The sequence below is a fragment of the Mobula hypostoma genome, chromosome 2, assembly GCF_963921235.1.
Source record: "Mobula hypostoma chromosome 2, sMobHyp1.1, whole genome shotgun sequence".
Lineage (NCBI taxonomy): Eukaryota > Metazoa > Chordata > Chondrichthyes > Myliobatiformes > Myliobatidae > Mobula > Mobula hypostoma.
In genome coordinates, this window is record NC_086098.1 from 247,499,818 (window position 1) to 247,513,679 (window position 13,862).

At 47.8% G+C, this 13,862-nt stretch overlaps 1 protein-coding gene across 1 annotated transcript; it reads right to left on the reverse strand.

The window, feature by feature from the left end:
- Positions 1-792: 792 nt before the first annotated feature.
- On the reverse strand, positions 793-4,990 carry LOC134343073 (thioredoxin-interacting protein-like). Its single transcript, XM_063041934.1, has 8 exons — positions 4,615-4,990; positions 3,922-3,994; positions 3,669-3,816; positions 3,369-3,471; positions 3,013-3,266; positions 2,374-2,560; positions 2,154-2,287; positions 793-2,064 (listed from the first exon to the last, which is right to left on the reverse strand). Exons 1-8 carry the CDS (start codon positions 4,871-4,873, stop codon positions 2,023-2,025), a joined length of 1,200 nt encoding a protein of 399 aa, XP_062898004.1. The 5' UTR covers positions 4,874-4,990; the 3' UTR covers positions 793-2,022.
- Positions 4,991-13,862: the final 8,872 nt, after the last annotated feature.

The following is a 13,862-nucleotide window of genomic DNA, read 5'->3' on the forward strand; positions in this document are numbered from 1 at the left end:
CTCCCTCTATGGCAAAGATGTCTTTCCTCAGATTAGGGGACCAAAACTGCACACAATACTCCAGGTGTGGTCTCACCAAGGCCTTGTACAACTGCAGTAGTACCTCCCTGCTCCTGTACTCGAATCCTCTCGCTATAAATGCCAGCATACCGTTCGCCTTTTTCACCGCCTGCTGTACCTGCATGCCCACTTTCAATGACTGGTGTATAATGACACCCAGGTCTCGTTGCACCTCCCCTTTTCCTAATCGGCCACCATTCAGATAATAATCTGTTTTCCTATTTTTGCCACCAAAGTGGATAACTTCACATTTATCCACATTAAATTGCATCTGCCATGAGTTTGCCCACTCACCCAACCTATCCAAGTCACCCTGCATCCTCTTAGCATCCTCCTCACTGCTAACACTGCCACCCAGCTTCGTGTCATCCGCAAACTTGGAGATGCTGCATTTAATTCCCTCATCCAAGTCATTAATATATATTGTAAACAACTGGGGTCCCAGCACTGAGCCTTGCGGTACCCCACTAGTCACCGCCTGCCATTCTGAAAAGGTCCCGTTTATTCCCACTCTTTGCTTCCTGTCTGCTAACCAATTCTCCACCCACACCAATACCTTACCCCCAATACCGTGTGCTTTAAGTTTGCACACTAATCTCCTATGTGGGACCTTGTCAAAAGCCTTTTGAAAATCCAAATATACCACATCCACTGCAACATCCACATCAACAGTCAATGGAAAAGACAAAAGCAGAAAATCTGTGAGCAGGGACACAAGACAGGAATATCCAATAATTTTTAAAATATTTCAGATTTATTTAAAACAATCACAAGTACAAAATAATACCTTTGGACTTAGAAAAATACAAATACATTTTGGCAAAATGCATAATACAAGCCAAGTAGAAAAATCAAGTTTAAATAAAATCTTATCAAAATACTTAACAGCAGTAGATTGCTAAGGAGTCGATCTGTGGACCCAATGGCCCAGGTCAGACCACAGGCTAAGAGAACCTGAAACAGTGGTCTTTGTACAAAAAAACAGACAAACAGAACAATGAAGCAAGTGCATTGAAATGTTTTCAATACCATAGACGGAAGCTGGTCAGTGAAGGGCCCGTAAGTTGCCCTGCACTGAATTCCCAAGTCAGGAAGTTCCCAGTCAATAGAAGCCAAAGGTTTCTCTAAACAGTAGAGCAACAATCTACTGGAGGAACTCAGCAGGTCTAGCAGCATTTGTAACAGGGAGAGGAATTGTTGACTGTGTGGGTCAGATGCTGCTACTTCAGTTAGTTCTCCCAGCAGGTTGTTTGTTGCTCCAGATTCCAGCATGTGGTCTTGTCCATCTCCGGGAAGGAGCTGGAATTCTGAGATACTAGCTAGAACACAGGAGTGGGGGCTCTGGGTCAGAATGACCATTTTGGAGTGAAAAGAATACAAACTTTGGCAGCAGTTTCTGGATTGGAAACCACTCAGGAGTGTCTTTGCATTGTTAATACATTCCTCATCCCCATTTTAAATAAGGATGGATTTGGATTCAAATGCCCACCTTATCCTGGAAGGGTACAGGAGGAACAAGTTACTGGCAGTCTCTGCTGTCATGCCTCAGACTTGGCACCAAGATGTGGCGCAGGTTATCAATGAAACACCTGCATTGCCCCAGTTAAGGCAAAGGATTTTAATTAACACCTCAAAGTGAAACAACCCAAGCAGAACATATTTGCAACACACATGATCAATAACTACTGTGTGCAGTTGACCCCTCACACACAAGGAGAGGAGCTCAAAATTTTCCTAGAAACCCGACGCAACCTTGATTCGAACACTTGACGATCACTGATATCAGCTGGTGGAGTGACTGGATTTAGCCGTGATGAGGACCTGACGCCTCTCCATCCTCACTGGCACTGTTCTGCTCCCTCCACTTCTCCTTTCGGGTCGTTCCCCCAACACCTCATTACCACCGAACAATTTAAATGCAAGTCCCAGTTAATTTTGGATGTCCTTGCTGTATTGGCCTCTTCACTGCACTACGGCCTCGCTGTTCCCGTTCTCGTCCATCTGCTAAAGACAAAAAGTTGGAGATGTCACACATTGCCGCCGGGATTAAATTGCTGAGAGACTATCGGGAACATTCGGATGGCAATGCTTACCTCGCTATAGGCTGGTGGGGATGGGAAGCTGAAGTCGGACTTCATGAAGATGGGGCTCTGCGGGACATCGTCATACTCCTCCAGCAGGGGTGTGGTGGGGCACTCCATTCGGTGGTTGTCCACAAAGGGAGACACTGAAATATAAAGACGGTGCCATTAGGTTCTGGAACGTTAACCAGCCTCAAATGATGAGAAAGATGGCCAGTGAGCTGGTCCTTACTTGTCATGGACTCTGGGAACTCCATGTGGGGCCAGCTCATGCTGCTGCAGCTCATGCTGTTGCTGCTCATGCTGCAGTTGCTGGCCATGCTGGACGAGCGGCTGTCCATGCCGCTGTATGGAATGGTGCCGATGACCAGGGGCAGCTCCAGGGTCAGCTTCTTGCTTCCAGGAATGTGGACGTAGATCTATGCAGGAGGGAAATAGAACACTGCCATCAGTTGCCAGGGAAAGCCAAAGGCCCTACAATAGGCTGGAACAGAACAATTTTAGTCCACTAACTATTCACACTGCTTTCCCATTACTGCAGACCCTTGGGTGATGCATAGTGCTTACTGGTTTAAAATTTCTCCCAAATCTGCCCTCCATATTTATCACCCAACTACTTAAAATGTTGGAGGCAGGTTCTTTTAGAGTGGTGGTCCATGGCACCTGCTAGCAGGGATGGTGGTAGACACAGACATGTTGGGGACATTTAAGAGACTCTTGGACAGACACATGGGATGAGGTGGAGGAGGAGGGCTATGTGGAGTAGGTGAAAAGGTCTGCACAATATTGTGGGCCCAAGTACCTGTACTGTCCCAAGTCCTACTCCTCACTAACCCCCTCAGGATTTCCATTCTTGGTAAGCCATACTTACCAGCAGTGAGTACTCCAGGCGGATAATGCTAGAGCTGACCGATGGCTTCACTGTGGGGACCCGCAGGCTCTTTGCACACCAGGAATCTGACATGCCTGAGATGATGTGGTTCCCTCGCACGCTGCTGAGCTTCTCCTTTACCACCTTGGTGTTGCCATTCACCTGGTAGGTCTGCTTTGCCAGGATGGCCGCCTTGGGCACAATGATCCTCGAGCAGTTGTTCTGGAACTGCGCGTTGATGCAGATGTCATCCCCTGTACACATGGAAGTGGGGTGGGGAAGAGCATCCGTTAGTAACAGTCAGACAACATTTGGAGTGAATGGTGCTTTAGAGCAGGGCAGGACAAGATGAATACCTTGGCAGTAGCCTTTCCGGTCAATCTTCGCTGCAATGCACACGTAGCCGTCAGAAAGGAAGAAACAAGTCAGATTCTTCTTGTTGGATCCACCAACTGGAGACTGAAAGAACAGAGGAATTAAGTTAGTAGATCATAACATTCGCTACACAATCTAACTTAGTTTTATTTGGACCCATTATGCTTCTAGCTGAAATACACCACTAGTCACCCCAAGCAAGATTCAATGATATAATCCAAGAGCACCTCCCTACATCTATTACTCAGAGCACTCCACCTTCACCCTTATCTGATGCTCACCAGTAAATTTGGTGTGTTCACATCGATGGGGTCAACCACCTCAATGGTTTTGGTGGCTTGCAGGGTCGGGAGCTTTTCCTGGTCAACGTGGGCTGTGACCAAGTAGCACACACTGCCGTATTTCCCTTTGAACGATGGAGGAAGGTGCCTGTCAGGAGAAGAAATGTTTTATGAGCCATGGCAGAGAGCAAGCTGAATTTCAGTAAACATAAAGGTTCCCATCTAACCCAGATCCACGCAAAGTTATACTCACCCTTCAGGCAACTGAAAGTTAAAGCTGTACTCGTACACTTTCCCTGGCTGTAGAAGCATAGAGGCATACAAATCTGTTCGAAGGAAGGAAAGATCATCAGTATCTGTAACCTCTGCTAAAACCCTGACTCAGTTAACAAGCTGGTCTAGCTCCCAGGCTGACAAACCCAACCACATCACCAACCTGTCTACCCACAACAGTGACTATGCAATCTATTTAGCTGTAAATCCCAACATCTTTTAAAAAGATAGCAAATATTTACCCTCTGCACTTAAATTACTCCATCACCAGGCCAACCACCAATCCCTTTGTCCAACCTCCTCATCACTAAGGCAACCACCAATCCCCTTGCCCAAACTCATCACTACGGCAACCACCAATCCCCTCGCCCAAACTCATCACCAGGGGCAACCACCAATCCCCTTGCCCCTCATCACTAGGGCAACCACCAATCCCCTTACCCAAACTCCCCATTACCAGGGTAACTACCAATCCTCTTGCCCAACCACCCCATCACTGAGATAACCACCAATCCCCTTTCCCCAGCTCCGCCTGTTACCAGGACAACCACCAATCTCTTGCTCCAATTTCCCCGGTCATCCGGGCAACGACCAATCCCCTTGCCCCAGTTCACACTGTTACCAAGGCGACCACCAATCCCCTCATCCCAACTACCCCGACCTGGTCGCTTACCTGAGTGGCGCTGCTCGCCGTCGGCCTGCAGCGTATCGTTGTACCGCAGGTACTCCTGCTGCTGCCGCAGCGGCTGCGAGCCTTTGCTCAGCTCGGCCCGGGCGTAACCCAGAGCCGAGATCCGCACCGAGGTGACCCGCAGCGGGTGCGCCGCCTGCAGCACTACCTTGCCCGACACTTTGTCGCCGGCCGAGTAGCTGCTCTGCGACCCACTGAACTTCACCTCGAAAGTCTGCAGAGAGTTTTTGTTGACTCCCATTTCGCCGTCCAGTTTGTTAGTGAGTTGAATGGGTTATTGTTTGGGGAAGGCTAATTGTGAACTAGTAACGTTAGGAACGACCGTCTCGTTGGCTCTCCGTCTCTCAGTGAGGAAACAACAGCCCCGCCGTCCTATTTATAACCTCCCTGCTTGCGGGTCTCCGCCCACCAATGGCTGCCCGCGTGCTCACAGCTCGAGCTCACCGCGTGCTCTGCTCTCCCATTGGCCAGCGCCGCTTGTTTACCACATCCCCGGCCAATCAGCGCGCCGGGACCGCGCGTGAACAGGAGCTGATCGCAGGCTTGCAGCACGGGAACAGGCGGGGGTGGCCAGAGCGACGGGGCGGCCGGCCAATCGGCGGCGCAGGAGATCGGTGCGGGTGCCTGTCATTGGACGAGTCAGGGGCGGGGGTGGGGATAGCGATGGGACATGCCGTCCCTTGTGGAAGGAGGGGAATTTTGTTGAGATAAGGAACTTGGTGGGTGGGGGTGGGGTGATGGTGGTGAGGGGAATAGAGTGAGACTGAGGGGAGGGTTGGGGATGGGCTGAGGTGAGGGGAATAGAGTGAAACTGAGGGGAGGGGATGGGGTGAGGTGAGGGGGAATAGAGTGAGACAGGGGAGGGGGAATAGAGTGAGACGGGAGGGGTGAGGGGAAATAGAGTGAGACAGGGGAGGGGATGGGTGAGGTGAGGAGGAATAGAGTGAGACTGAGGGGAGGGTGAATAGAGTGAGACGGGGAGGGGATGGGGTGAGGTGAGGGAGAATAGAGTGAGACTGAGGGGAGGGGATGGGGTGAGGTGAGAGAGAATAGAGTGAGACAGGGGAGGGGGAATAGAGTGAGACGGGAGGGGTGAGGGGAAATAGAGTGAGACGGGGAGGGGATGGGTGAGGTGAGGGGGAATAGAGTGAGACTGAGGGGAGGGTGAATAGAGTGAGATGGGGAGGGGATGGGGTGAGGTGAGGGAGAATAGAGAGACTGAGAGGAGGGGAGGGAGAATAGACTGAGGGGAGGGAATGGGGTGAGGTGAAGGGACAAGTGGGGAGAGGAGGAGGAGGAGGGAGGGGGACAAGTGGGGAGAGGAGGAGGAGGAGGGGATAAGTGGGGAGAGGAGGGAGGAGGACAAGTGGGGAGAGGAGGAGGAGGGAGGGGGTCAAGTGGGGAGAGGAGGAGGGAGGGGGTCGTGGGGAGAGGAGGAGGGAGGGGGACAAGTGGGGAGAGAAGGAGGAGGGAATGGGGACAAGTGGAGAGAGAGGAGGAGGAGGGGACAAGTGGGGAGGAGGAGGGGACAAGTGGGGAGGAGGAGGGGGACAAGTGGGGAGAGGAGGAGGAGGGAGGGGGATAAGTGGGGAGAGGAGGAGGAGGAGGGAATGGGGCAACAGGAAGGCTAGAAGGAGGGAGATGTGAGGAGATGGGGAGGGTAGAAGGAGGGGGTTACAAGAAGAGGGTTGAGGGGAGAGGGTGGTAGAGAAGGAAGGACGGATGGGGTGGTTTGAATGTAAGAATCAAGGGAGGGAGAGTTGGGGTGAGGCCAGAGGATGAGAGTGGGGGGGGGCAAGCATAGGCCAAGGAATGATGGGAGGAGGTAGGGAGAGAGGGAATGGGGAGTGCAGGAAGACGAGTTAAATGCTGAGGGGGGATGTGATCTATGAGAAGCCCAAAGTAAATAGGAAAGGACACAGGCGCTAGAGTATGTAGGGAGACTGCCTGCAGGCAGAAGCAGGGAAGTGTGGGTAGCCCAGACAACACAAGTGGGAGACGATGTCGTGCCCCTGAGACGGGGAGATGCCTGAGCTCTGGATCTCTGGACCTGCTGAGTACAGAATTCCTGAATGTTATTCATATTGACCTGGATTTCATTGGAATTAGCAAATATTCCCTCCCTTAGCCCTATTGATTCCAGTTCTCATTTTTCACTAGCCCTCCCTTGTGAAACCTTTCTACATCTAAGCGCTTTCCTTTTTGACAATCGTTGTGCATTGTTCTAATCTGAAACTGTTCCAGGAGCACTTCATGTTTCCTGCCATCTGGCAACTTCTTGCTTGTGTATTTTAAGCTCCTCGGCTCAGGATATCCTCTCTATTATGTCGAGTCTTTTGAGAGGTGGAGCCCACTTATGAACATGATTTGCGCTTCTGCCCATTCGGACTGGTTGTACAATTAAGGGCATTGTATGGAAGTACGGTCAGTCGTAGGCTAGAGATGGCAATCCCATGTCACTTCCAGTACACAAGCGAAAAGGAGAAAGAAATCATTGTTACTCCAGATCCGATGCAGCACAAAAAGAAACACAATAAGATAAACAACACAACTACAAAGAAAGCACAGCAAATATAAACACATAAATCAGTTCTATATAGAGATTTTCATAGGAAGTCATTCCTGCCTGTGGCCATCAAACTTTACAACTCCTCCCTTGGAGGGTCAGACACCCTGAGCCAATAGACTGGTCCTGGACTTATTTCCTGGCATAATTTACATATTACTATTTATTATTTATGGTGCAACTGTAATGAAAACCAATTCCCCCTGGGATCAATAAGGTATGACTATGACTATGAGATTGATTGTCTGTCCATAAAGTGACGCTGGGCACAGGTCTGCCTGTACATAAGATGACTGACAGGAAGCGATAAAGTCGTGGTAGTTGGGGATGGGTTAGTGGATGGAGGTGTTGATCAGCCTTGCTGCTGGGGGATAGTAACGATTATGATTTATTGGAGTTTTTAAATGGATGGACATTTTTGGTGATCACTGTGAGGTTGTATCTTCAGCCTATGCTCAGTAACCATAAATACACTGTCATATGCAATGGTGCAATCATTTGGACCCTTCCATGACCATACTCCTCAGTCACGTGCTGCCATAGATATTTTTAACAATGAAATGTCAGTGAAGGCAGTTACTTTACTCACTGTATCGACAAAGATGCCGAGGATCAACTTTATTCGCTGCATGCATTTACATGGGTTAGGAATTTGCTGTGGTGTGTTGGCGCGACGTGAAACGGGGAACAGTAAAAACCAATTCTGCGACACGTTTGGGTGGTGTAACACTTTTACAACGGCAGTGACCCGGCTTCATTTCCCACCGCTGTCCGTGAGGACTTTGTACGTTCTCCCCGTGAGCGCGTGGATTTCCTCGCAGTGCCCCTGTTTGCTCCCACATTTCAAATACGTACAGTTTAGTACATTAATTTGGTGTAATCGGGTGGTGTGGCTCATGGGTCAGAAGAGCCTGTAACTGTGCTCTTTCTCTACATAAAATAAAATAAATTTATTTCGAGATACAGCCCATAGTAGGGCCCTCTGGCCCAACGAGCCAACTATTTGACCCAGGCCTAATCACAGGACCAATTAACCTACTAACCGGTATGTCTTTGAACTGTGGGAGGAAGCCCATGTGCTCACGAGAAATACGTACAGACTTCTTACAGAGGACGCCCGACGCTTGCCTGGGCATTGCGCGGACTGCTACGCTATAAAATATTAATTAGGTTAGAGGTTGAAGAGTAGATATGGATTAAAATCGTATAAATAAATAAATAAACACTGGCATCTATTTACGACGTAAACAGCAATATAAAAAGTTAGGTGTTTAATTGATCCTAATAAACCTAATAAATGGGGTGTCTGAAATCTAAAGTGAAAGCAAAGATATAAATATCTGTGGGTTGTGGACAAAGGAAGGAAGTTCAAAGTAAATTTATTATCGAAGTACATTGATGTCACCATGCACAACCCTGAGATTCATTTTCTTGGGGCATGCTCAATACATCTGATAACCATAATAGAGTCAATGAACGATCGCGCCAACAAGGTGGACACCCAGTGTGTAAAAGACTACAAACTGTGCAAATACAAACAAGAAAATAAATAATAATAATAACTAATAAATAATAAATATCGAGAGCATGAGATGAAGTGTTCTTGAAAGTGAGTCTATAGGTTGTAAAGTTATCCGCTCTCTGATTCAAGTGCTGAGGGGTAATACTGATCCTGAACCTGGTGGTGTGACTCCTGATACTCCTGTACATTCTGCCTGATGGCAGCAGAGAGAAGAGAGCATGGCCTGAGGTTTGGGGGTCTCTGATGGTGGATGCTGCTTTCCTGCGACAATGCTCCAATGGTGGGGAGGGCTTTTCTCATGATGGGCTGGGCTGTATCTACTACATTTTGTTGGATTTTCCATTCAAGGGCATTGGTGTTTCCATTGTGATGCAGCCAGTCAATATACTCTCTATCACACATCTATAGAAGTTTGTCAAAAGATTTATAATTTTTTCGAAGTAGAGGATGCTGCTGTGCTTTCTTTGCAATTGCCTTTACGTGCTGGGCCCAAGACGGGTCCTCTAAAATGACAACACCGAGGAATTTAAAGTTGCTGACCCTCTCCACTTCTGATCTCTGGATGAGAACTGGCTCATGGACCTCAGGTTTCCCCCTCCTGAAGTCAATAATCAGCTCCTTGGCTTTGCTGACATTGAGTAGATCAGGGGCTAAGCACACAACCTGTGGTGCAACTGTGCTGATGGAGATGGTGGGGGAGATACTGTTGCCAATCTGAACCGACTGGGGTCTACAAATGAGGAAATCCAGGATCCAATTGCATAGGGACGTCTTGAAGCTCACTGATTAGCTTTGAGGGGATGATGGTATTGAATGCCGAGCTGCAGACGAGCTTTGAGAGCATCCTGTTGTATGCACCTTTGCTGTCCAGATGTTCCAGGGTTGAGTGAGAAGCCAATGAGATGGCATCTGCTGTGGAGTTAATGTATCTGCTGGAAAATTAATGTTCAACTTTAATAATCTTTAATCAGAAAGGAAAATGATAAAGGAGGAAAGAAAAGGTTCAAGTGAAGAGGAAAGGTTGGTAGTACTGATAAGAAACATAGAAACATAGAAAATAGGTGCAGGAGTAGGCCATTCGGCCCTTCGAGCCTGCACCGCCATTTATTATGATCATGGCTGATCATCCAACTCAGAACCCCGCCCCAGCCTTCCCTCCATACCCCCTGACCCCCGTAGCCACAAGGGCCATATCTAACTCCCTCTTAAACATAGCCAATGAACTGGCCTCAACAGTTTGCTGTGGCAGAGAATTCCACAGATTCACCACTCTCTGTGTGAAGAAGTTTTTCCTAATCTCGGTCCTAAAAGGCTTCCCCTCTATCCTCAAACTGTGGCAATAAAATGGCAAGATAAACTAATGTAAGAAAGTAAAAAGAGAAAGCCATAAACATGACAGATTAAAATGGAAGGAATTAACTTCCCGAGAAGAGAACTTAGATTGAACAATAATATAAAATTGGCATGCACAAGAGAGGCTGTAGATGCTGGAAATCCGGAGCGACGCAAAAAGTGCTGGAGGAACTCGATGGGTCAAACAGCACCTACGGCGGGAAATGGACAATCGATGTTTTGGGCCAAAACCCTGAGCCCTGAAGAAGGGTCTCGACCTGATTGATAAGTAACAGAACCTGGGCATTTGTACCTCCCTCTGCAATAGGATCCTTGGCTTTCTGTGCGGATCGGTGATTACATCTTCTTGCTGACAATCAACACTAGCGCACCTCAGGGGTGTGTGCTTAGCCCACTGATCTATTCTCTCTATACCCATGACTGTGTGGCTAGGCATAGCTCAAATACCATTGAGAAACTTGCTGACGATACCAACCATTGTTGGTAGAATCTCAGGTGGTGACGAGAGGGCGTACAGGAGTGAAGAATACGAGCTAGTGGAATAGTGCCGCAGCAACAACCTGGCACTCAATGTCAGTAAGCTGAAAGAGCTGATTGTGGACTTCAGGAAGGGTAAGACGAAGGAGCACATACCAATCCTCACAGAGGGATCAGAAGTGGAGAGAATGAGCAGCTTCAAGTTCCTGGGTGTCAAGATCTCTGAGGATCTAACCTGGTCCCAACATATCGATGCAGTTATAAAGAAGGCAAGACAGTGACTAAACTTTATTAGGAGTTTGAAGAGATTTGGTGTGTCAACAAATACACTCAAAAACTTCTATAGATGTACCATGGAGAGCATTCTGACAGGCCGCATTACTGTCTGGTATGGTGGGGGGGGCGCTACTGATAGAACTGAAAGAAGCTGCCGAGGGTTGTAAATTTAGTCGGCTGCATCTTGGGTACTAGCCTACAAAGTACTCGGGACATCTTCAAGGAGCGGTGTCTCAGAAAGGCAGCATTCATTATTAAGGACATCCAGCACCCAGGACATGCCCTTTTCTCACTGTTACCATCAGGCAGGGGGTACAGAGGCCTGAAGGCACACACTCAGTGATTCAGGAACAGCTTCTTCCCCTCTGCCATCAGATTCCTAAATGACATTGAATCCACTTTTTAAAATACGTATATAATTTCTGTTTCTGCATAATTTTTAATCTATTCAATGTACATATATTGTAATGTATTTATTTTTCTTCTATATTATGTATTGCATTGAACTGCTGCTGCTAAGTTAACAAATTTCACAACACATTCTGAAACGCTGGCTGTCCCTTTCCCTCTACAGATTCTGCCTGTCACACATTGAGTTCCTCCAGCATTTTGTATGTTGATCCATATAAAATTGGTAAATTGGTTTATTGTAACACACACACACACACACACACACACACAGAAAATGCTGGAGGAGCTCAGCAGGCCAGGCAGTGTCTATGGACAGGAAAAAACAGTTTATGTTTCAGGCTGAAACCCTTCATCAGGACTGGATTTCCAGCATCTGCAGACTCCCTCGCGCTGAAAATTGGTTTGTTGTCACAGGCACCGCAGTACAGTAAACGTGCAGCTCATACATACAGATCATTGTATGGGGTTAGTGGGTTTGCGTCACGACCTACTCAGTTTATACTGGACCCTGTTTTAGTACAACCTCGTGTTCTCTTCTCACCCAGCCTCAGTGGAAAAAGCCTGCTTGTATTTACCCTAACTATACCCCTCATAATTTTGTAAACCTCCATCAAGTCTCCCCTCAATCTCCTATGCTCCAGGGAATGAACTCCAAACCTATTCAATCTTTCCCTGTAACTCAGGTGTTCACGCCCCGGCAACATTCTTGTAAATTTTCTCTGCATTCTTCCAGTCTCATTCCTGCAGGTAGGTGATCAGAACTGCACACAATACTCCAGATAAGGCCTCACACAACTTCAACATGGCACCCTAATTCCTGCACCCAATACTTTGGTTATGTGCTGTTGGATCTGACAGGTTAATTTTCATTGTTATTTTCTTAGTGGTTTAACAATCAATTATCTGCTTGTGTTTTGAATAGCCTTTATATGCATAACAGAATAAACACAATAAGATAAAAAACACAATAAATATAAACAGATAGGATAGCTGCATCAACCACTTCCTCTGGCAGCTCGTTCCACACACAGACCACTCTCTGCGTGAAGAACTTACCCTTTGGGACCCTTTTAAATCTTTAACCTTGTGCCTTAAACCTTGGTAGCACACAAAATGCTGGAGGAACTCAGCAGGTGAGTAGATGCGTCTACGGAAAAGAATAAACAGAGGACGTTTCTGGCTGAGACCCTTCAGGACTGGAAATGAAGAGGGCAGAGGCCAGAAACCATAAACCTTTGCCCCCTAGATTTTTTTAAAATTACCCTTCCTTCCCTGGGGAAAAATACTGTGCGCATTTACCGTAACTCTCCTGGCATTAACACGCTGCCGTTGGAGTATGTACAGTGAGAACCTTCTCTGACTGCTCGCCCGTCCAGCTACCACTAGAACACCAGCACTCACTGCAGAGCATTCCAGCTGGAAGCCGTGTTGTAATTTCTCCAGCAGAACTACCCTTCACATATTGGAATGGTGTAACTGGAAGACCTGCACACTACGATTCAGAGGAGCCCAGAGCCCTGAGTCTGCGAGACATGGTGGAGGATTACAAATACCTGGGGATACAAATTGACAATAAACTGGACTGGTCAAAGAACACTGAGGCTGTCTACAAGAAGGGTCAGAGCCGTCTCCATTTCCTGAGGAGACTGAGGTCCTTTAACATCTGCCGGACAATGCTGAGGATGTTCTACAAGCCTGTGGTGGCCAGTGCTATCATGTTTGCTGTTGTGTGCTGGGGCAGCAGGCTGAGGGTAGCAGCCACCAACAGAATCAACAAACCCATTTGTAAGACCAGTGATGTTGTGGGGATGGAACTGGACTCTCTCACGGTGCTGTCTGAAAAGAGGATGCTGTCCAAGTTGCATGCCATCTTGGACAATATCTCCCATCCTCTACATAATGGACTGGGTGGGCACAGGAGTACATTCAGCCAGAGACTCATTCCACCGAGATGCAACACAGAGCGTCATAGGAAGTCATTCCTGCCTGTAGCCATCAAACTTTACAACTCCTCCCTTGGAGGGTCAGACACCCTGAGCCAATAGGCTGGTCCTGGACTTATTTCCTGGCATAATTTACATATTACTATTGTTACGTACCCCATAACTGGGTTGCCAAACCAGCAGAAATGGATCACTCAGTTGGAGTCTGGATTACCAGAACTAAGAAAGTTTTATTAAAGAAACAAGCAACACAGTAATCGAAAGGATAATAAATGCAACAGTTCAGCAATGATAAACACACATGTGCACAGAATTAAGATAACAGGATCAATCAAGCTCTATCGTTGTCTAGGGGTAAATGACCAATTTCAAAGTGACACAAAGTCCAGTTCAATTTAGTTCAGTTCGCAGTAATCGTTGCCATGGCGATGGACTACGTGGGGGGAAGGAGAGAGAGAACGAGAACGAATGATCATTCAAAACGGCTTCCACTCACAGACCGGCGATATTGCTCACAAGCAGCTTTCCGGGTGGGTCCTTTGTGATGTCACCTGGGGTCACCGACTGTGACCCCTCCTCCAGATGCGGTCAATCCTCTGCAGTGAACCCGGCACCCAGGCAAGGGCGGACACACACCGGGTTCCCGCTGATCGTACCTTTCCACCCTGTGCGTTTAAGGCTG

What these genes read in the sequence shown, in the direction of transcription:
- LOC134343073 (XM_063041934.1), bottom strand. Translation starts at nt 4,873, where the DNA reads ATGGGAGTCAACAAAAACTCTCTGCAGACTTTCGAGGTGAAGTTCAGT. An exon ending in GCCTGGAGTACTCACTGCTG is followed by an intron (nt 2,561 to 3,012) that starts GTAAGTATGGCT and finishes CCTCCTGCATAG; the next exon opens with ATCTACGTCCACATTCCTGG. An exon ending in CCCCACCAGCCTATAGCGAG is followed by an intron (nt 2,065 to 2,153) that starts GTAAGCATTGCC and finishes TTTTGTCTTTAG; the next exon opens with CAGATGGACGAGAACGGGAA.